Source organism: Trachemys scripta, chromosome 16 (assembly GCF_013100865.1).
Source record: "Trachemys scripta elegans isolate TJP31775 chromosome 16, CAS_Tse_1.0, whole genome shotgun sequence".
In the NCBI taxonomy this organism is placed as follows: domain Eukaryota; kingdom Metazoa; phylum Chordata; order Testudines; family Emydidae; genus Trachemys; species Trachemys scripta.
In genome coordinates this window covers 25,295,206-25,318,092 of record NC_048313.1, presented here as the reverse complement: position 1 = coordinate 25,318,092, position 22,887 = coordinate 25,295,206, and the positions used below count along the sequence as shown (strand labels likewise).

General features: G+C 47.7%; 1 protein-coding gene across 1 annotated transcript in view; it reads right to left on the bottom strand.

Annotated features, from left to right (window-relative positions):
* Positions 1-22,887, bottom strand: part of LOC117888467 (IgGFc-binding protein-like) — a 35,208-nt gene that overhangs the window by 3,554 nt on the left and 8,767 nt on the right. Inside the window, exons 3-9 of the mRNA XM_034791898.1 lie at positions 12,725-13,939; positions 10,294-10,370; positions 9,613-9,702; positions 8,925-9,108; positions 7,889-8,008; positions 6,783-6,982; positions 5,172-5,344 (exon numbers count right to left, since the gene is read on the bottom strand). Coding sequence (XP_034647789.1) covers positions 5,172-5,344; positions 6,783-6,982; positions 7,889-8,008; positions 8,925-9,108; positions 9,613-9,702; positions 10,294-10,370; positions 12,725-13,892 — 2,012 coding nt within the window. The 5' untranslated portion in view covers positions 13,893-13,939. The remainder of the gene's footprint in view (positions 1-5,171; positions 5,345-6,782; positions 6,983-7,888; positions 8,009-8,924; positions 9,109-9,612; positions 9,703-10,293; positions 10,371-12,724; positions 13,940-22,887) is intronic.

Sequence of the window (22,887 nt, the reverse complement as noted above, 5' to 3'; positions counted from 1 at the left end):
AATACTATATTCTAGTGGGGGCCTGTCAGGACTGAGATCCCCACTTTGAACTTTAGGGTACAAATGTAGGGGCCTGCGTGAAAAACTTCTAAGCTTAATTACCAGCTTAGCTCTGGTTTGGCTGCCACCATTTTCAATGGATTCCCTCCCTGGGAAACCTTGAAAAACCTTCACCAAATCCCTGGTGAAAACAAATCCAACCCCTTGGATTTAAAACAAGGGGAAATTAACCATTCCCCTCCTTCCTCCCACCAACTCCTGGTGAATCAGTTCCAACCCCCCTTGGGATCTACAACAGGGAGAAATTAACCATTCCCCCTCCTTCCTCCCACCAACTCCTGGTGAGTCAGGATCCACCCCTTGGATCTTGAACAAGGAAAAATCAATCAGGTTCTTAAAAAGAAGGCTTTTAATTAAAGAAAAAGGTAAAAATCATCTCTGTAAAATCAGTATGGAAATTAACCTTACAGGGTAATCAAACTTAAAGAGCTTAGAGGACTCCCCTCTAGTCTCAGGTTCAAAGTACAGCAAACAAAGATAAACACTCTAGTAAAAGGTACATTTACAAGTTGAGAAAACAAAGGAAAACTAACACGCCTTGCCTGGCTATTTACTTACAAGTTTGAAATAGGAGAGACTTGTTTAGAAAGATGTGGAGAACCTGGATTGATGTCTGGTCCCTCTCAGTCCCTGAGAACGAACACACTCCCAAACAAAGAACACAAACAAAAGCCTTCCCCCCCCAAGATTTGAAAGTATCTTGTCCCCTTATTGGTCCTTTAGGTTAGATGCCAGCCAGGTTACCTGAGCTTCTTAACCCTTTACAGGGAAAAGGATTTTGGAGTCTCTGGCCAGGAGGGATTTATAGTACTGTACACAGGACAGCTATTACCCTTCCCTTTATAGTTATGACACGCCCCCCAAATCACAGATAGTGTTGGATGTTTGGTTCCACACTGGCTGTGATTTTTTTCTGGAGTTTTAGGAGAAAACAGAGTTAATAAGACACATGTACCTTTAGACATACTACTGATTATATAAAAACTAACAATATGTTTCATTTCAAAAACAATTGTTAACCAGTTAACTTTGGGAAACTTTTCCGGGAGAGTGCATCAGCCACTTTGTTAGAAGCTTCCGAAATGTGTTGTATTTTAAAATCAAAATCTTGGAGAGCTAAACTCCACCGAAGAAGTTTTTTGTTATTTCCCTTGGCGGTATGAAGCCACTGTAGCGCAGCATGGTCTGTTTGTAGTTGGAAACGCCGTCCCCAAACATATGGGCGTAGCTTTTCCAGCGCGTACACAATGGCATAGCATTCCTTTTCGCTGATTGACCAATGGCTTTCCCTCTCAGATAGTTTTTTACTGAGAAATACGACAGGATGGAATTTTTGATTCGGTTCTTTTTGCATTAAAACTGCTTCCACGCCTTGCTCGGACGCATCTGTGGTTACTTGGAACGGTTTGTTAAAGTTTGGGACCCTTAGCACAGGTGGCGGCTCAAATGCCGAGGATTCAGGGGGCCTGGGGCAAAGCAATTTCAGGGGCCCCTTCCATAAAAAAAAGTTGCAATACCATAGAATACTATATTCTAGTGGGGGCCTGGGGCAAATTGCCCCAATTGCCGCCCCCCCCCCCCCCCGCCACCGGGCGGCCCTGCCGGATGCACTGCATCCGAGGGTGCTAAAGGAGTTGGCAGATGTGATTGCAGAGCCATTGGCCATTATCTTTGAAGACACAAGGTGATTGGGGTAGGTCCCAGATGACTGGAAGAAGGCTAATGTAGTGCCCATCTTTAAAAAAGGGAAGAAGGAGGATGCGGGAAACTACAGGCCAGTCAGCGTCACTTCAGTCCCTGGAAAAATCATGGATCAGGTCCTCAAGGAATCAATTATGAAGCACTTAGAGGAGAGGAAAGTGATGAGGAACAGTCAGCATGGATTCACGAAGGGGAAGTCATGCCTGACTAACCTAATTGCCTTCTATGAGGAGATAACTGACTCTGTGGATGAGGGGAAAGCAGTGGATGTGTTATTCCTTGACTTTAGCAAAGCTTTTGATACGGTCTCCCACAGTATTCTTGCTGGCAAGTTAAAGAAGTATGGGCTGGATGAATGGACTGTAAGGTGGATAGAAAGCTGGCTAGATCGTCGGGCTCAACGGGTAGTGATCAATGCTCCATGTCTAGTTGGCAGCCGGTATCAAGCGGAGTGCCCCAAAGGTCGGTCCTGGGGCCGGTTTTGTTTAATATCTTTATTAATGATCTGGAGGATGGTGTGGACTGCACTCTCAGCAAGTTTTTAGATGACACTAAAATGGGAGGAGTGGTAGATATGCTGGAGGGTAGGGATCGGATACAGATGGACCAAGACAAATTAGAGGATTGGGCCAAAAGAAATCTGATGAGGTTCAACGAGGACAAGTGCAGAGTCCTGCACTTAGGACGGAAGAATCCCATACATTGCTACAGACTAGGGACCGAATGGCTAGGCAGCAGTTCTGCAAAAAAGGACCTAGGGGTTACAGTGGATGAGAAGCTGGATATGAGTCGACAGTGTGCCCTTGTTGCCAAGAAGGCTAACGGCATTTTGGGCTGTATAAGTAGGGGCATTGCCAGCAGATCGAGGGACATGATCATTCCACTCTATTCGACATTGGTGAGGCCTCATCTGGAGTACTGTGTCCAGTTTGGGGCCCCACACTACAAGAAGGATGTGGAAAAATTGGAAAGAGTCCAGCGGAGGGCAACAAAAATGATTAGGGAGCTGGAGCACATGACTTATGAGGAGAGGCTGAGGGAACTGGGATTGTTTAGTCTGCAGAAGAGAAGAATGAGGGGGGATTTGATAGCTGCTTTCAACTACCTGAAAGGGGGTTCCAAAGATGATGGAGCTAAGCTGTTCTCAGTGGTGGCAGATGACAGAACAAGGAGTAATGGACTCAAGTTGCAGTGGGGGAGGTTTAGGTTGGATATTAGGAAAAACTTTTTCACTAGGTGGGTGGTGAAGCACTGGAATGGATTACCTAGGCAGGTGGTGGAATCTCCTTCCTTAGAGGTTTTTAAGGTCAGGCTTGACAAAGCCCTGGCTGGTATGATTTAGTTGGGAATTGGTCCTCCTTTGAGCAGGGAGTTGGACTGGATGACCTCCTGAGGTCCCTTCCAACCCTGATATTCTATGATTCTATGAGAGGTAACAGAGACAGAGGAAATTAAGTTCAGTGCTAACTCTTCGTTGGGGATGTAAGAGCAACAAAAATGATTAAAGATCTAGAAAACATGAGCTATGGGGGAAGATTGAAAAAACTGGATTTGTTCTGTCTGGAGAAGAGAAGGCTGAGAGGGGACATGATAACAGTTCTCAAATACATAAAAGGTTGTTACAAGGAGGAGGGAGAAAAATTGTTCTTCTTAACCTCTGAGGGTAGGACAAGAAGTAATGGGCTAAAATTGCAGCAAGGGTGGTTTAGGTTGAACATTAGGAAAAACTTCCCAACTGTCAGGGTGGCTAAGCACTGGAATAAATTGCCTAGGGAGGTTGTGGAATCACCATCATTGGGGAATTTTAAGAGCAGGTTGGACAAACACCTGTCAGGGATGGTCTAGATAATACTTAGTCCTGCCTTGAGTGCAGGGGACTGGACTAGATGACTTTGAGAGGTCACTTTCAGTTCTGTGATTCTATGGAATATGGGTGACCATTTATAATATTATGGATACCAATATTACAAAATTGCAATGAATCTTACAAGATATGCCATGTATGATATCAGTCAAAAAGTTATGATTTGCTAAGTATGCTAATTTTGTTTATAAGCATGTATCATCTTTGCATCGTGCATTATAAATGTGTGATATATCTGTGCTGTGTTTCTAGGTCACACCCCCAGACAGATTGGCATCAGCACTATACAGTCTGTTTGATGGCCCATCAAGGGTAATCAGCTATACCAGTGTTTCTCAAACTGGGGTCCGTGAGGGTACTCCAGGGGGTCCACAGGCCACCCTGACCAAGTCCTCCACCTCCCTCCCAGTGCCTTCTGCACGCTGGGGAACAGCTGTTCAGTGGCATGCAGGAGGCGCTGGGGGGGGCGGGGATAGGGGGTGCTCAGGGGAGGCAGTGGAAAGAAGCAGGGAAGAGGAGGAGAAGGGGTGGAGCGGGAAGAGGTGGGGTGGGGCCTTGGGGGAATGGATGGAATGGGGGTGGGGCCTCGGGCTGAGCGGGGGGATTGGCGGTCTGTGAAAAATTTTAAATCAAAATGGGGATCCTTGGGGTGCTAAAGTTTGAGAACCGCTAAGCTCTACAATGGACCCATTGAGAGAAGCCAGGGGCTATGCCCATGAGTCAGCAGGACATGTAGGGACATGCCTATGGACAGGGGACTCTACGTATCTTTCCATGCCCATGTGCTGTGAGCTAGTGTTTGGGACAGAGGAAGTACAAACCATATGGAAAAGGATATAAAAAGGCAGCTGCATCACCTCCATATGTCTTCAATCCTGCATCTCACCTCTGTAGTAACTTCTCTACAAACGGACAAAGGTCTGATAGACCCTCTCTAAGCTTTGGGTGTGTTCCAGAGGGACTTTACAAGCCAGCAAACTCGCCAACACTGCTATGAACCTGATATTTGGACCTTGAAGTCATTTGTATCAGATTGCTCTGATCATTTAACAGCTCTCTTCTCTTTTTTTTCATGTATAATAAAACCACTAGTTTTAGATACTAAAGGACTGGCTGGCAGTGTGGTATTTTCCACACTAATCCAAACTAATATTGCCCTGGCAATGTGGCTGCCCCTTTGGGGATCAGAAGAACATTTTGTTAAGTGAATAGAGTTTTAAGTAACTTCTCACTTTACTGGACCTATCTACTGATTGGGGGCCAGAAACTGGAATGCAATAAAGGGGGCTAAGGGATTTCTTTTTTTCAGCTTCTCGATAACCAGTGTGGGGGATCCAGAGCACAGATTGTGACTGGTTGGTGGTTCTAACTACAGAGTTAACCAGCAGTTTTAGGGGAATCTGCTCTCCTTTTTGCAGCCTGCCCTGGCCACAGATTATACTCTGAGGTTCCTACTCAGCATTCATTCCGTCAAAATTCCCACTGATTCTACTTGAGTAAGGAGCTCAGAGTCCAGCCCTTTGATCTGAGTCTGACAGTGAGATACCTCCACTCCGGTGAGAGACCCATAAGGAGTGCGAAGCTGGAGAGATGGTTACAGCTACAAATGGTGTGAGTGCTGTTCGTGTACAGAGCGGTGCAGCCGTCTGGAGTCCAGGTGCCTTTCCCAGCGATGAATTTCCAGTGAACACAGAGAGCCTCTTCCTCCTCTTTCTTTGCCTGGAAACAAAAACACCCCATCATCATCCTCACTGGATCATGGGGAGAACACTGTTTCTTTTGTCACATATCTCTAATAGACAGTAATAAACCTGATATCACCAACGGCTTCATGGCTTTCATTGTGCTGCATGTAACAGCCATTTGGGACTTCGCATTGGCAGTGGAAATACAAGCAAGATCCTCCAGCTCCAATAGCACAAGCCCCTGATCCTAGAGCTAAAGTGGTAATTCCCTTAACTCTGAGCACTGTAGGGTCTATGACACACAATTGTGCAGTTCCATTTTGAGCCAGGGCTGCCCGGAAGGGGGGGGGCAAGTGGGGCAATTTGCCCCAGGCCCCGGGCCCCACAGGGGCCCCCACGAGAATATAGTATTCTATAGTATTGCAACTTTTTTTTATGGAAGGGGCCCCCGAAATTGCTTTGCCCCCGGCCCCCTGAATCCTCTGGGCAGCCCTGTTTTGAGCCATTAAAAGGCATTCACACACCTGCCCACAAATACCCACATGCACTCTAGCAAGTTCATTACTTCATCAAAGAAGGCACCATCTCATGCTGTTTCCCTGAACTCTGCTATCTATAGGGCAGAGGTCCCCAAACTGTGGGGTGCGCCCCCCTAGGGGGACATAGACGAATCTTCTGAGGGACATGACAGGTCCTGGGTCAGCCCCCAGGAGGGGCGGAATGAGAATACAACCCAGCCCCTCCCCACCCTGAGCTCTGCTGTAGTCCCACCCGTAGCCGCATCCCTGACTTCCAGCCCCATGTCTGGCACCGTCCCCAGCCTCAGCATGGCTCCACTTCCAGCCCCTTACGGCTCCATTCCTGGCCCAGGGCCCAGGCTGGGAGCAGGGGAGGGGCTGGGAGCGGAGCCGCACCTGGCCATGGGCTCAGTTGCTGGCCCCCACCACAGCCCAGCTGCTGCTTCACTCCCAACGTCAACCTTGGCCCCCGGCCATGGCTCTGGCCCTGCTCCCGCCCCCCAGACCCAACCCCGCTGCGGACGCAGCCTCAGCCCCCTTACCCCTGTCCGTGTCCTCTCCCCCTGCCCCCGAACCGTGGACTGAACCCAGCCCCAGCTCAGAGGGAGGGGTGTGGACAGGGTAAGGGGGGGTGATCCTCAAAAGTTTGGGGACCACTGCTATAGGGAGTTGCTTTCCAATTATTCCTGCTCTAAGGGGTGAGCCAGGCACAGTTGTTATTTTGAGCGTTTTACATGATGAATCATAATCCAATCAGGCCTGGTGTGAACCCTATGTAACATCCTCCTGCAAAACAGCCCCAGTGTCAGGACTGAAGAAGCTCCCTCTGTTTCTCAGATAACTGTTCCTCAGTCCAGAAAGGCAACACAACTCAAATGCCCTGCAGGAGACGCACCTTTTAAGTGACCAACTGGAGCCCCGGCCACAGAGCAAAGTAAAAGGATCTACACTCACCTGTCTATGGCGTAGGGTGAAGTTCACAGGTTTGGAGAGGTTCATGAGCCTCCCAGCTCCGACAGCCCCACTCACCACCCTGGAATTCAGGTGAAAATTCCTCAATTTCTCATCAACCATTAGATCTCCCTCGTTGAGAAATCTCTTGTTCATGATGGAGTCCAGGGTGGAGTAAGAAATAAAAGCAACAGCCCCAAAATCTGAAAACATGAAATGATGCTTCATCATAGACACAGGGACACTGAGACAAAGAAAGAGCAAGCCAGGTGCCAAAGGTCACAGTGAGTGTGGGGAAGAGCTGGGGAAAGAACCCAGGAGTCGTGGCTAGCAGTTTGAGCTTTAACTACTAGAGCATGTTGCCTCCTCCCTCTTCTTCCACAGAAGCACTTCTGTGTTGGAAACATTGGTGTGCACTATGGGAGTGTGATTCCTAAAGTGCACTAATGTACATTAAAGCACACTAGGGAACCTTTAGTGCACACTAGTAGGGTCTATAAAGACCAATTAATGCACAGTACGTTAGTGCTCTTTAGAAATCATACCCCCATACTGCACATTATCCAGCTACGTAGACAGTCCTAGGTGAAAGGCACTGAGGTAAAGCCGTAGTTTTTCTTGGTTAGGAGAGGCAGAGGGCTTGGTTAGTGAGGAGCTTTCCCTGGTGATAAAGAATTAAGAACCAGTCCCAGTTAGGTCATACTGGCCTGAAAATCAGAGTAAAATTGGTAAATATTATCCTGGTTCCATTCTAGGACGTCACGCACGTCAACCTGGGACCTAGCTGGGCTCATCATCAGGACATCATGTGTTGGGCCAACGGATCTCTGATCTTTCCATTCTCTGGACCAATTCATATGCCCATCAAAGCTTTTCTCTCCTCCCTGCCCCTCCCACTGCTTGGTTTTCTTGCTGCAGGACAACCAGGAATGAAGGGCTCTGCAGAGCTCAATGGCCTGAAAAACACTGGCTCAGCCAACAAGGTCCACACTAGTGTCAGGATAACAGAGGCAAGCAAGCCAGCCTGGGGTGACAGGAAGGGGAGAACTAGGGCTGGGGTTTGGTGTCTAGTTAAAGGGGTGAGTGCCTGGGAAGCACTAGGATGGTACCTTCTGTGGCTGCTCTGGTGATCGTATCGCAGTGAATGTCCATTGTCTCCTCCTGAGCTCTCAGCCTGAAGACCTCATCACAGGGACCAGCAGCCGGGACAACGAGGAGCGTCTCGATAGCTGGGGAGGGAAATGGCAAAGCCTCTTGCTGCAAGGGCAAGGCAGGTTTGGAGCTCCACTCTCTCTGAATCCCAGCACCCCCTCCCCCTTTCTCCTCACTTCCATTTATCTGTGTTTCCCTGAGCCCCTCTGGCTGACCTCCTATGATCCATCATCCCTGCGTCCCCATGAAGATGTCAATGTGCCAAGAGGCAGAAGACAACTTCTCCCTGCTGCCTCACCTCTGCGCTTTAGCAGGGGAAGCAGCAGGAAGGGGTTTTGCTGGGGCAGGGAGTGAAAAGAGGACGCAATGGCAGCTGCCTGTGGCGACAGGAGATTGGCATTGCTTTTAAAACCCTCTCAGGCAGCTGCCATTGCTGCAAAGTCCCTGGGCTGGGTTTATGGCTGGCGGGTAGCATAGGCCGGGGAAGGCTGTGCCTCCCCAAACAGCCTGGCATGGCCCCGCCCATGATCCGCCCCCAGACCCCCTCCTGCCTGCTTCCAGTTCCCTTCAGGCTCTTCCGTGGCTGAGAGGCTGGGCCAGGCAGGCTCCAAGGCCCAGGGCTGGGAGGGCTGGGGTTGGGGTTAGGGCCATGCCATGTCACACTGCCTGCCCATCCGCCCGGCGCTGGAGTTGGGGACGATCTGACTGCCCAGTGCTCCAGGGCTGGGGGTGCTCCCACTGTGCTGCCCGCCCCGCACTCCGGGGCTGGGGTAGGGGTGCCAGTGGAAGAGAGGGGGTGGAACGGGAGGGATGGGCCTTGGGCAGAGAGGGAGGGGCCGGGGACTAGCCTCTCTAAATGGCTCATTCACCTGCCACCCATGGCTGTGTTATAAACCCTGAGAGAGGATGCAGTGGTGTTCTGTACTGAAAAGAGTATAACCCACTATCTCACAGCCTCCACAAGGCAATGTGGGAGCCTCCCATCCTCCTCACCCATAGACTCTGTTGTCACGGTCTGGGTCGTGATCTCCGGAGACATCAAAGCAGCTGTCAGTGCAGCCAATTCCACACTCTGCAGGAGGAACGTCATGGTGGAGGCAATTTCCCTCTTGTTCTCGTTCCCACCAGCACTGAGAGTGAAGCTATTCAGGAAGGAACCAAAGGGGCCAGCAACTTCCTGAGATTGGGAAAGGAAACATCCTGAGAAGGAGGGAGGATTTCAGTGGTTCATGAGCCACATTCTTCAGACTCCCAGGGGAACAATGACCCTCTTAGGGACATACGGGTTCATAGTGACCTTCCCCACTCAGAGGGACTGCAGCATTCTCAAAGAGGGAGCCCTTTACAGAGCGAGTGAGGCTACTGAGGCTTGCTCAGGACTCCACAGTAGGCTGAAACCAGGGGAGGGCTAATGCCCTGTGTCATTCCCTCCTCATCCCTGGTCCCTTCAGTGTAGGTGCCAGAGAACATTGCAACAAATCAGCAGGCATCTAGGTTCTCTCTGTGTTACCCCCGAGAGACTTTGGATCTTCCTAGGACCAGTGGGGACAGAACCCAGATCCCCTGCCACTTAAGCTAGAGAGCATGCACATGCGCACACACACCCCTTTTCTGAAGAGCAGCTACAATTCCCCCCAAAGTGAGACTGCTATTCCACACATGTAGGGGCAGAACCTCTGACCTGCAGCGATACTGCTCTGTCCTGGGCATACATGGTCTCCAAATTCACTAAGGTTGAATTCACGAAGGAGCAAAATTCACTGTTGCTGCCCTGCAGAACAATCAGAGGAAATGGGTTATTTCTGAAAGCATGGAAACACCACCCAAAATTAAGGTTAATGGTTCTGCAGAGCGATGTTGCTTTGACCTGTGGCTGGCTGACTGTCCCACTAAAATGCTTACAGATTACGACATGTTAAGGCTAAGTGTGGTGAAGCCCACAGACACGCTGATATTTCACATAGTATTGAAGCTTTCATGCATATTAATGAATTTCTCCTTCCCTTCCTCACAGGGGTTTGTAAGGATTATTATCCTCCTTCTACAAGTGGGGAACCGATGCACAGAGAGACTGAGAAAATTGCCCAAAGTCACACAGTGAGTCTGGGGCAGAGATGGGATCCGAACTCTGACTTCCTGTATCTCTGGCTGGTGCCTTAACTGCAGAACTCTGATGTACAGTGGGGGCATCACACACCTAAGCATGATACGGTCAAGTTTTCAGAAGCACTTTGTGTTGGACTGATTCTGCTCCCACTGCAGTCAGTGGTAAACCCTGGATAAGCAAGAATTCTCAGGCTCAAAGTTTTGTGTGTACTCTTTGTGAAAACCCTCAAAGCACAAATAAACCCCTTCCACGTACCTGCAGAAAGACATCTTTGCACATCTCCATCTGCTCTTTTATCTCTAGAGTCTCAGTCTGGCATTTAAAGGTAACATCTAGCAACAGAAAGAGAGGCAGGACAATTACATCAGGTCAACATCTGCAGGGCTAAGGTTTTCAGAAGTGTCTCATGATTTGATTTAAAAGGGCCCTGACTTTCAAAAGTACTGAGTACTCACCCTCTGAAAATCAGACGCCTTTAAGGTCTCAGGTTAGGCAACAAAATCAAAAGGCAATTTTGAAAACCTTGGCCTAAGTGACACACTAAGGCCACACACACAGGGACTCTAGGACAGAGCTGGAAATGGAAGCTTGATCATTTGAGTCCTAGCTTAGCATTTTAGCCACAAGGGCCATTCTTTCTTCCTACCAGGCAGGGCCGCCCGGGAGGGGGGGGGGGATCAAGTGGGGCCCCAGGTCCCCAGCCCCAGAGGGGCCCCCACGAGAGTATAGTATTCTATAACTTTTTTTTATGGAAGGGGCCCCCAAAATTGCTTTGCCCCTGGCCCCCTGAATCCTCTGGGCGGCCCTGCTACCAGAATACGAAGTTGATGATCTACTGAAACCCAGCAGGTGTTTTCTTCCTTTAATTCCACTGATCCCTTAAGCCCTGTCTATCTCACAACTAGACAGGAGGGGGAGGGATAGCTCAGTGGTTTGAGCATTGGCCTGCTAAACCCAGAGTTGAAAGTTCAATCCTTGAGGGGGCCGCTTAGGGATTTGGGGCAAAATCAGTACTTGGGCCTGCTAGTGAAGGCAGGGGGCTGGACTTGATGACCTTTCAAGGTCCCTTCCAGTTCTAGGAGATAGGATATCTCTATTAATTTATTTATTTATTTAACTTTCAACTGAGTCTGTAATCATTTAGCAATACATTCGGCCCTAAAAGCCTGGTATGTGTCCACACATCACCTGGTTAATACTCACTTAAGCTTTGTCTGTGTAGCTCATTGATCAGTGTGTGTTATGTGTCCTCTAGGGGCTGGTCCACCACGGTCTGGTTCTGCTACAGCTCCTAGCTATGGGAGTTCATCCCTCAGCTCAAACAGTAGGGGGTCATACAGTTACAAGATCATGGGTTTGATCCTTGGTGATAAACCAGATGACTGCTGTTACATCTATACTCGAGACGTTTCCCTTCCCTAGAAGTGTTCTAACCCTGCTATTGTACTTCTAAAAGGCCTGAGTCTCAGCAAGGTATGTCTGCACTAGAAACGCTAAAGTGGCGCAGCTGCAGCTGTGCCACTGTAGTGTAGACACTGACTACAGTGGTGGAAGGATTCTTCCATTGCTGTAGTAAATCCACCTCTGAGAGCTGGTAGCTAGGACAAGTCAAGAATTTTTCTGTTGACCTAGTGTTGCCTACACTGAGGCTTAGGCTGGCTTATGGTTGACTGAAGTTTCAGGTGTTCAGCAGGCCTCAGTTACACTAAAAGCCTTATGTTGTGCTGGCCTGGAAAAGGCGGTTAAAGTGGGTGTAAATGGCTCCTAAGAATGCTCCCTGTGGAGGGACACTGGAATTGGTGTGGAATTGGTATAAGGGCCTTTACATGATCTTGGCTTCATATGCAACGCAGATCAAGGATGTGATCAGAATGCACCACATGCTTCAGCTACTTTCTGGTTCTCAGGGGCCATGGGAAGCAGAGGATAAAGTACAGCAGCCCTGCATGGTCCCAGAATGCATAGAGCACAAAGGTGGCTTAAAGCTACCTTTTCCTCCACCCTTTCTATTCCCTGCCATAAGCACAGGAGTGGCATAAGTAAGAATCAGGCACAAAATTCTCTTGGGTACCCAGAGGGCGTTACAACCAAGTGTAGGAGGAAAAGTGCAACAGTTCTTAAACCAATTCAGAACAGCTGGTGAGCATCTGCCTAACTGCATCAGCTGGGCTGAAACTAGTTGGGTGCAGCTAGCAACACAGGCACAATCTTAGTCCTGGACTACACCTAAAACGTAGGTAGATCTAGCTATGTGAAAAATTCACACCCCTGAGAGACATAGTTAAGGCGTTCTAAGCCCAGTGTCGACACCATTAGGTTGACAGAAGAATTCTTCTATCAACCTAGATACCACCTCTTGGCAGGTGGATTAACTACAGTGATAGAAAAACCCCTTCCATCGCTGTACCAAGTGTCTACACTACAGTGCTACAGAGGCACAGCTGCAGCGCCGTAGCTGTGCTGCTGTCACTGCTGTAGTATGGACATAGCCTGAGTAACTGTGGCTAGTGGTGGCCTAGGATGCCGTGCTGGGCCAAATTCTCAGCTGGTGTAACTCAATGGAGCTCTATCAAAATCAACAGACTTTACACCAGGCCCATGGTTGCCTCCCTGGTTGTGACACTGTTTTCTTTGCAGCATGGACACAAACTGTGGTCAAAATAGATTTAAAACCCATGCTACTCACCCTTCCTGCAGGAACCTGGAATCCCATAGCTGTCCATGGCGGCAGTGCCAACACTCAGGAGCGCAAATGGAGAGCAGGGATGTTCCACAGCATGGGATCTGATGGCAGGTCCAAGCGTATGAATGCTCCAAACGAACTCAGTGCCAGGGACTCGGTTCCACACCACATCCCTTACAGGCTGATTGTCTAGGATGATGGCGCCAGTCTCTGCTGTATTGGCCACCATCAAGGCAAAGTTCTCGAAGCCCTCCTGGGCATTTATAGAATACATCCGGCAGTAACTGGCAACATCTGGAACATTCATCAGGAAGGCGTGGGAGGAATTAGGGAGAGCTGCGCCCACGCTGTAGAACACCACCTGGATGCCCACATTAGCAGAGATGTAGACTGGGATCGAGGGCTTGACAGGACGCTGGAGTACACTGCCTCCTGCTAGAGTAACAGTCTCTGCCTGTTCCCCTAGTTGATACAACACAGTTGTGCTCTGGGAAGCAGTGATGTAGACTATTTCATCTACTTTCTGCCAGGGTAAGGGAGGAATGATGTATGTTGTACCCCAGCTGCAAACTGGTAGGAGCTGCTCAAAGACATGGTTGCATTTTGTGCTAGTACAGAAACACACCTGGCCAACCAAGACAGCCACTGGCTTTTCTGAGACAATCCTGGTGCCAGACAGATCGGCTATGCCTTGTAACTGGTAGCCTTGGAAAGCAAGGAGTATAATTTTCAGTGTGTCACCAGTGGAGTAGACCCGTGTTCCATAACGTAACTTGCCTTTCACATGGACCGTCACTAGGTTGCGGTCTTCATATGTCATAACAGAGAACTCTGGGTAACTATCTAAGGATTCTGTAGAGGGAGTCACTATGTAGTGTTCATTTCCCAAGCTGGAGACAGGATATAGCACAGTGGTCTCAGGGCTCACATGTTTGTTGCTGACAGACACTACTGAGATATCTTTGTCAGCCTTGACTAGGACCACCTTGGAGAACTTGATAACACCCTTAATTCCCACTGACTCTGGTAGGCTGACCCGCACCATCTCTCCCCGATTTACCATAATCTTCTTATCAAATGGGTAATTGGAGATGGAAACAGACACTGAAGTGAAGGCAAAGTATCCAGTAATTTGCACTTCAACTTGACTAGAGTTCCCACAGTCGTCCATGTAGGAGGTGATGAATTCTCTTCCCAGAGTCTCAGTCTGACATGTGCCTGCAAGGAAAAATAGCAATAAACCCTTAGAGGTGGAGAGGGAAACTGTCAAAAGGTGGATAGAGTAAAAGGGACTGGATCAACTTTGTTCAGGCCAAAACCTAAGGCCCAGAATAAAAGAAAAGGTACTTGAAAAACCTTAATGCAGCTAGAAATTTTCCCCATTATATTTTAATCTAAATGAAAATATATTTTATTAATAGTAAACATTATTTTAAATAATTAAAAAGCACAACTTAGAGAGCTTAGCACCCAACAAAGGCTTTGGAACCAAACACGACTTCGGGGAATGTTCCAATCTGGATCAGAACTCGACAATTGTCCCTGGTCTCTCTAATAGTTCAGAACCAGAATCCTGGATCCAAACACTCATGGAAACACAGAAAAATTTCAGATCCAGATGCTCACTTAATGATTTGGACTCAGCTCTAAGAATAATTGTTTGCCCTACCTGAGCACCTCCTGTCTAAGCTCAAAACACTTTACAGACAGACAATAAATAATTCTCAGTCCCACCAGGAGATGGGTCAATATTACTGTCCCCACTGCACTGAGGGGGAAACTAAGGCACAGAAAGGGTTAGGAGCTTGCTCAAAGTAACCCCACAAATCAGCAGAAGAACTCTCAGTCTCTTGTACTCTAACCGTTAAAACCTACAACCATTCCCAGCATTGGGAATAGAACTTTAGTCTGTTGTGTTGATAAGGGCAGGTGCGTTGAGCCTATTGGACTGAGGTGATAATAAAACCCTTTTGTACTGTTACAACATTAAACACAAAAAAATGTGGTTGAGGGTCTTGTGTCAAGTTATCACTGGCACCTTCTCCTGTTGCAACCACCACCATTAAAGAGAGAGAGAGAGAGAGAGAGAGAGAGAGAGACAACCTTTTATTAAACACATATAAGAAACAGATCAATAAAATTACAATTTTAAAAAGTTAAATAAAACTTTTATTTAATAAGTTTCCTTCATTTCCCTTTTAGTTATATAGGGCCAGATCCTCAGCTAGTGTAAATCAGTGTAGCACCACTGACTACAACAGACCTTTGCTGATTTACAAAAGATGAGGATTCTGCCCATTACCCCCAGCTCACATCCCACTTGGCTCTTTATAGAGAGATCCAGAAACATCGTATCTCCCAACAAACATTTTATCCTCACTCCCAGAGCTCGCTCTCTCTGCCCTGAGTGGAAAGAAAATTAAGGCCAAATGTAATATAACTTTTCATAAGAACGGCCGTACTGGGTCAGACTAAAGGTCCATCTAGCCCAGTATCCTGTCTACCAACAGTGGCCAATGCCAGGTGCCCCAGAGGGAGTGAACCTAACAGGTAATGATCAAGTGATCTCTCTCCTGCCATCCATCTCCATCCTCTGACAAACAGAGGCTAGGGATACCATTCCTTATCCATCCTGGCTAATAGCCATTAATGGACTTAACCTCCAAGAATTTATCCAGTTCTCTTTTAAACCCTGTTATAGTCCTAGCCTTCACAACTTCCTCAGGCAAGGAGTTTCACACGTTCACTGTGCGCTGTGTGAAGAACTTCCTTTTATTTGTTTTAAGCCTGCTGCCTATTAATTTCATTTGATGACCCCTAGTTCTTATATTATGGGAACAAGTAAATAATTTTTCCTTATTCACTGTCTCCACATCACTCATGATTTTATATACCTCTATCATATCCCCCCTTAGTCTCCTCTTTTCCAAACTGTAAAGTCCTAGCCTCTTTAATCTCTCCTCATATGGGACCCGTTCCAAACCCTTAATCATTTTAGTTGCCCTTTTCTGAACCTTCTCTAGCGCCAGTATATCTTTTTTGAGATGAGGAGACCACATCTGTACGCAGTATTCAAGATGAGGGCGTACCATGGATTTATATAAGGTCCACATGTTTGTTGACCCCTTCAAAGAACTCTAATACATCAGAAAGACATGATTTCCTTTACAGAAACCATGTTGACTTTTGCCCAACAATTTATGTTCTTCTATGTGGCTGACAATTTTATTCTTTACAATTGTTTCCCGGTACTGACGTTAGACTTACCGGTCTGTAATTGCCAGGATCACCTCTAGAGCCCTTTTTAAATATTGGCGTTACATTAGCTATCTTCCAGTAATTGGGTACAGAAGCCAACTTAAAGGACAGGATACAAACCATAGTTAATAGTTTCTCAATTTCACATTTGAGTTCTTTCAGAACTCTTGGGTGAATGCCATCTGGTCCCAGTGACTTGTTACTGTTAAGTTTATCAATTAATTCCAAGCCCTCCTCTAGTGACACCTCAATCTGTGACAATTCCTCAGATTTGTCACCTACAAAGGACGGCTCAGGTTTGGGAATCTCCCTAACATCCTCAGCAGTGAAGACTGAAGCAAAGAATTCATTTAGTTTCTCCACAATGACTTTATCGTCTTTAAGCACTCCTTTTGTATCTCAATCGTCCAGGGGCCCCACTGGTTGTTTAGCAGGCTTTCTGCTTCTGATGTACTTAAAAAACATTTTATTATCTTCTGAATTTTCAGCTTTCTTATTACATTTTTACACTTAATTTGGCAGTGTTTATGCGCCTTTCTATTTACCTCACGAGCATTTGACTTCCCCTTTTTAAAAGATGCCTTTTTATCTCTGACTGCTTCTTTTACATGGTTGTTAAGCCATGGTGGCTCCTTTTTAGTTCTTTTACTGTGTTTTTTAATTTGGGGTATACATTTAAGTTGAGCCTCTATTATGGTGTCTTTGAAAAGTGTCCATGCAACTTGCAGGGATTTCACTTTATTCACTGTACCTTTTAATTTCTGTTTAACTAACCCCCTCATTTTTGCATAGTTCTCCTTTCTGAAATTAAATGCCACAGTGTTAGGCTGCTGAGGTGCTCTTCCCACCACAGGAATGTTAAATGTTATTATATTATGATTACTATTTCTAAGCGGTCCTGTTATAGTTACCTCTTGGAGCAGATCCTGCGTTCCACTCAGGACTAAATTGAGAATTGCCTCTCCCCTTGTGGGTTCCTGTACCAGCTGCTCCAAGAAGCAGTCATTTAAAGTATCAAGAAATTTTATCTCTGCATTTCGTCCTGAAGTGAAATGTTCCCAGTCAATATGGGGATAATTGAAATCCCCCACTATTATTGAGTTCTTAATTTTGATAGCCTCTCTAATCTCCCTTAGCATTTCATCATCACTATCACTGTCCTGGTCAGGTGGTCGATAATAGATCCCTAATGTTATATTCTTATTAGAGCATGAAATTACTATCCATAGAGATTCTATGGAACATGTGGATTCACTGAAGATTTTTACTTCATTTGATTCTACATTTTCTTTCACATATAGTGCCACTCCCTCCCGCCTCCACCGCCCCCTGCACAACCTGCTCTGTCCTTCCGATATATTTTGTACCCCGGAATGATTGTGTCCCATTGATTGTTCTCACTCCACCAGGTTTTTATGATGCCTGTTATATCAATATCCTCCTTTAACACGAGGCACTCTAGTTCACCCATCTTATTCCCACAAACAGGGAAGAATTAGTAGGGGAAGCAAAAGTGGATGGGAACCTGGGAGGCAGTGACCATGACATGGTCGAGTTCAGGATCCTGACACAAGGAAGAAAGGAGAGCAGCAGAATATGGACCCTGGACTTCAGAAAAGCAGACTTTGACTCCCTCAGGGAACAGATGGGCAGGATCCCCTGGGAGAATAACATGAAGGGCAAAGGGGTCCAGGAGAGCTGGCTGTATTATAAAGAATCCTTATTGCGGTTGCAGGAACAAACCATCCCGATGTGTAGAAAGAATAGTAAATATGGCAGGCGACCAGCTTGGCTAAACAGTGAAATCCTTGCTGATCTTAAACGCAAAAAAGAAGCTTACAAGAAGTGGAAGATTGGACAAATGACCAGGGAGGAGTATAAAAATATTGCTCAGGCATGCAGGAGTGAAATCAGGAAGGCCAAATCACACTTGGAGTTGCAGTTAGCAAGAGATGTTAAGAGTAACAAGAAGGGTTTCTACAGGTATGTTAGCAAGAAGAAGAAAATCAAGGAAAGTGTGGGCCCCTTACTGAATGAGGGAGGCAACCTAGTGACCGAGGATGTGGAAAAAGCTAATGTACTCAATGATTTTTTTGCCTCTGTCTTCACACACAAGGTCAGCTCCCAGATTGCTGCACTGGGCAGTACAGCATGGGGAGAAGGTGACCAGCCCTCTGTGGAGAAAGAAGTGGTTCGGGACTATTTAGAAAAACTGGACGTGCACAAGTCCATGGGGCCGGATGCACTGCATCTGAGGGTGCTAAAGGAGTTGGCGGGTGAGATTGCAGAGCCATTAGCCATTATTTTTGAAAACTCCTGGCGATCGGGGGAGGTCACAGATGACTGGAAAAAGGCTAATGTAGTGCCCATCTTTAAAAAAGGGAAGAAGGAGGATCCGGGGAACTACAGGCCAGTCAGCCTCACCTCAGTCCCTGGAAAAATCATGGAGCAGGTCCTCAAGGAATCAATTATGAAACATTTAGTGGAGAGGAAAGTGATCAGGAACAGTCAGCATGGATTCATGAAGGGGAAGTCGTGCCTGACTAACCTAATTGCCTTCTATGATGAGATAACTGGCTCTGTGGATGAGGGGAAAGCAGAGGATGTGTTATTTCTTGACTTTAGCAAAGCTTTTGATACGGTCTCCCACAGTATTCTTGCCGGCATGTTAAAGAAGTATGGGCTGGATGAATGGACTGTAAGGTGGATAGAAAGCTGGCTAGATCGTCGGGCTCAACGGGTAGTGATTAATGGCTCCATGTCTAGTTGGCAGCCGGTTTCAAGCGGAGTGCCCCACGGGTCGGTCCTGGGGCCGGTTTTGTTTAATATCTTTATTAATGATCTGGAGGATGGTGTGGACTGCACTCTCAGCAAGTTTGCAGATGAAACTAAACTAGGAGGCGTGGTAGATACACTAGAGGGTAGAGATCGGATACAGAGGGACCTAGACAAATTAGAGGATTGGGCCAAAAAAAACCTGATGAGCTTCAACAAGGACAAGTGCAGAGTCCTGCACTTAGGACGGAAGAATCCCCTGCACTGCTACAGACTAGGGACCGAATGGCTAGGTAGCAGTTCTGCAGAAAAGGACCTAGGGGTCACAGTGGACGAGAAGCTGGATATGAGTCAACAGTGTGCTCTTGTTGCCAAGAAAGCTAACGGCATTTTGGGCTGTATAAGTAGGGGCATTGCCAGCAGATCGAGGAACGTGATCGTTCCACTCTATTCGACATTGGTGAGGCCTCATCTGGAATACTGTGTCCAGTTTTGGACCCCACACTACAAGAAGGATGTGGAAAAATTGGAAAGAGTCCAGCGGAGGGCAACAAAAATGATTAGGGGTCTGGAGCACATGACTTATGAGGAGAGGCTGAGGGAACTGGGATTGTTTAGTCTCCAGAAGAGAAGAATGAGGGGGGATTTGATAGCAGCCTTCAACTACCTGAAGGGGGGTTCCAAAGTGGATGGAGCTCGGCTGTTCTCAGTGGTGGCAGATGACAGAACAAGGAGCAATGGTCTCAAGTTGCAGTGGGGGAGGTTTAGGTTGGATATTAGGAAACACTATTTCACTAGGAGGGTGGTGAAGCACTGGAATGGGTTACCTAGGGAAGTGGTGGAATCTCCATCCTTAGAGGTTTTTAAGGTCAGGCTTCACAAAGCCCTGGCTGGGATGATTCTGTTGGGGATTGGTCTTGCTTTGAGCAGGGGGTTGGACTAGATGACCTCCTGAGGTCCCTTCCAACCCTGATATTCTGTGATTCTATGATTCTATAATTACACCCGAGACCTTTTGGCGGCAGCTCCGAAAGGCGACCTACCCTCTAGGGGCCTGACCTCGCACCGTTGCCCATGAGATAGAGGACCCCTGCTGGTGGTGATTGCTCCCAGAGAGGCATTCAGCGGGAGAAGTCACCGAGCATGTGGCCCTGGAGCAATTCACCCAGATTCTCCGGCCCCGCGGTAGCGCATGGGTACTCTGACATCGCCCAAAAACTTTAAGCACGGCCGTCACCTTGGTGGAGGACTTCTTGGCTGCTGAAGATCCCATTGAGCCGGGGGCCTAGACTTTGGGTGCCACAACTACGGTGATGACCCCAGCATCGACCCAGAGACCAGACCCAGACTAAACAGCACCCGGGCACCGGCAACTCAGAGAACCACACCTCTAACCTGCCTCCCTCCTATCATCCACAGGGCACGCCTCTTGGGGAGCCTTGAGCCCGCCGGGCCTGGACTATCAACGGAGCCCACCTCTAGAAGCGGTGACCCAGCCAGCGCATTCAGAAGTGGGGCCCTACTTCACATGTGGCCAATTCGGACACTTACAGCATGAATGTCCTGAGATGGATTGTAACTTTGGCCAGGTCTGCACCGGGGAATCCTGGGCCCGCAAGCCATCCTCCCCAAAGCTGACAATGCCAGTCGAAGTAGGCCCCAAGCCAGGCATGGCCCTCCTGGATTCGGGATGTTGGCAGATCCTTGTATGGCAGGGAGTCATCCCGAACCTGAAAAGAACCGAGGAGAGTTTTGACTCCAGTGTGTTCACGGAGACATAAAAGTGTACCCCCAGGTCCGGGTACTTTTAATGACAAATGGGGTGACCGAGGAGGTGATAGTAGAGTTGACCCCCATCCTTGCCTATCCCGTCATTCTTGGTCGGGACTGGCTGGGCTTTAATGACCTTCTCTGGGAGGCCAGCCTTTCGGGGATTCTTCCCCTGACAGCTCTAGGGGAAGACGCAATGGCAGACCAGGGCCCTGAGGCCAATGGAGAGGGACACCATGAACCAGAGGAAGAGGAACAGGGAAAAGAAAACCCCGATGAGTCCCAGACCCAAACCTAGCCCCCAAATACAGTGGGGGAAGGCTCTGCGAGAACCTCCCTGTCCAACTTCCCTCAAGACCAGTGGGATGATCCCACCCTTAAGCATGCCTATAACCAAGTGTCCCACATCAACAGGACTGTAGTAGACCCCTCAGAGAGCACTGCAGTGGCCACAGTTTGAGATTACAGCCGATCACCTATATCGGGTAGAGCGGGACCCCCAGAACCAGAAGGTCCGAACCTAGTACCCTACTCATGCATCAAGTTCTCCCCCTTTGAACTCTTGTTTGGATGCTAGCCCCATAGGGTACTGGATCTGAGGAAAGAGGCCTGGGAGTACACCCCCTCAATCACCATGGGGTTTCTCCAATATGTACTGTAATTGCGAGCCCGGCTTGACCGAGCCAGGACCCTTGCCTGAGAAAATCTTCAGGCGGCCCAAGGGATCCAGGAGCGGTGCTATAACCACTGGACCTGAATGAAAAGCTTTGAGCCTGGGGAACAGGTACTTCTAGTCCTCCTATCAGAAGAGTCGAAGCTCCTGGCCTGGTGGCAAGGCCCATACAAAATTGTCCATCATTTGGGGCCTGTCACCTATGAGGTTCACCAGCTGCACTGGAGGAAGAAGAAACAGGTGTACCATGTGAACCTCTTGAAACCCTGACATGCCCGGGAAGGATTGCTAATCGCCCCCTACCCACCCGAACCAGCCCTAGGGCCCCAAGTGCCTAAGTTGGACAAGACGGAGCCCCAGTTGGGTGAGATGCTGTCGACTGATCAACGGAAACAAGCTCAGTGCCTCCTGGAAGCCTTCCGGAAGACTTTCACCACACACCCTGGCCAGACCACCGTCGTACAGCACATGATCCAGACAACCCCGGGACAGGTGGTCCAGGAAGTGACACGCCCCCTCCCATGGCAGATGCGAGAGATCATGGAGAAGGAGGTCCAAATGATGGTAGAATTGGAGGTCATCGAGCGGTCATGAAACGAGTGGCACAGTCCCATTGTACTGGTCCCAAAACCTGATGGGAGCCATCGCTTCTGTACCGACTTTCGGAAGGTAAATGCTATCTCGAAGTTTGATGCCTATCTGATGCCGTGGATTGATGAGCTCCTCGACAGTCGGGGAACTGCCAATTACATCACCACTGTAGCCCACAGGATTATTTTGCTTGCTATTATATCCTACTAATCCAGCCAGCCATATCAAATAATATGTTTCTCTTTCTGAATTAATCCATTTCATTCTTACATTTTATCTGTATTAATTCCTATGAAATTAGGATGTGTTGAGGCATATGATACGTATTTCCTAATAATTATATACAGACTAAGTTCTGATGAAATGCAAGAAGCCTACCAGCCTGTATCCGGTAAGATGCACTAAATAGCTAAAAGTACAATCAGTTAAGGTAAATCAGCATAAAAGCTGGTAACCTTTGGCACAGATAGGAATAGTTCCTGAACTTTGGGGAACCAAAGGGAGGAACTATACACAACACTGAACAGGTGTATCTGGCGTCTGCAACCGGTTGGTAACCTCAGGGTTTACCACAAACCTGGAAGTCGTCAAGAGACCCTAGGCTGGCAATTTTTGGAGTGAGATAATCCTTATTTTATATATATAAAGAGTAAGTGTCATAATCCACTAACCTATAGGATAAGGGTACCCATAAATTTCTTAGGGTACAGAAATAAGATTTGGGTATAGTAGGTTGGGCCTGAATTACATAGTGTCAGGATCCTATAAAATACCTTGTAAGGATATCATAGGGAGGCTTTAGCTCTCTCTTTTCTTTGTCCTCCTATATTCTATAGATAGACTATGTTTTTATTTACCTATCATTCTATCTTCTGTCACGCTATCAGCTCAGCTTGTGTAGTATAGTATAACTACTCAACATTCCTAACTATTGGGGAACCATTGTGTTATCGGGCATGCCAGGAGTAAGGCTGGTCCTTCACCTCCTATTACCAGGTCCTCAAGGAAGGGTGAAATATGTTAGGTTAAGGTACTGTGACAAAGTTCCTCCTCTATCTTGGTGGGTCCTGCGCTTATGGGTGGATTTTCTTGCCTCAGA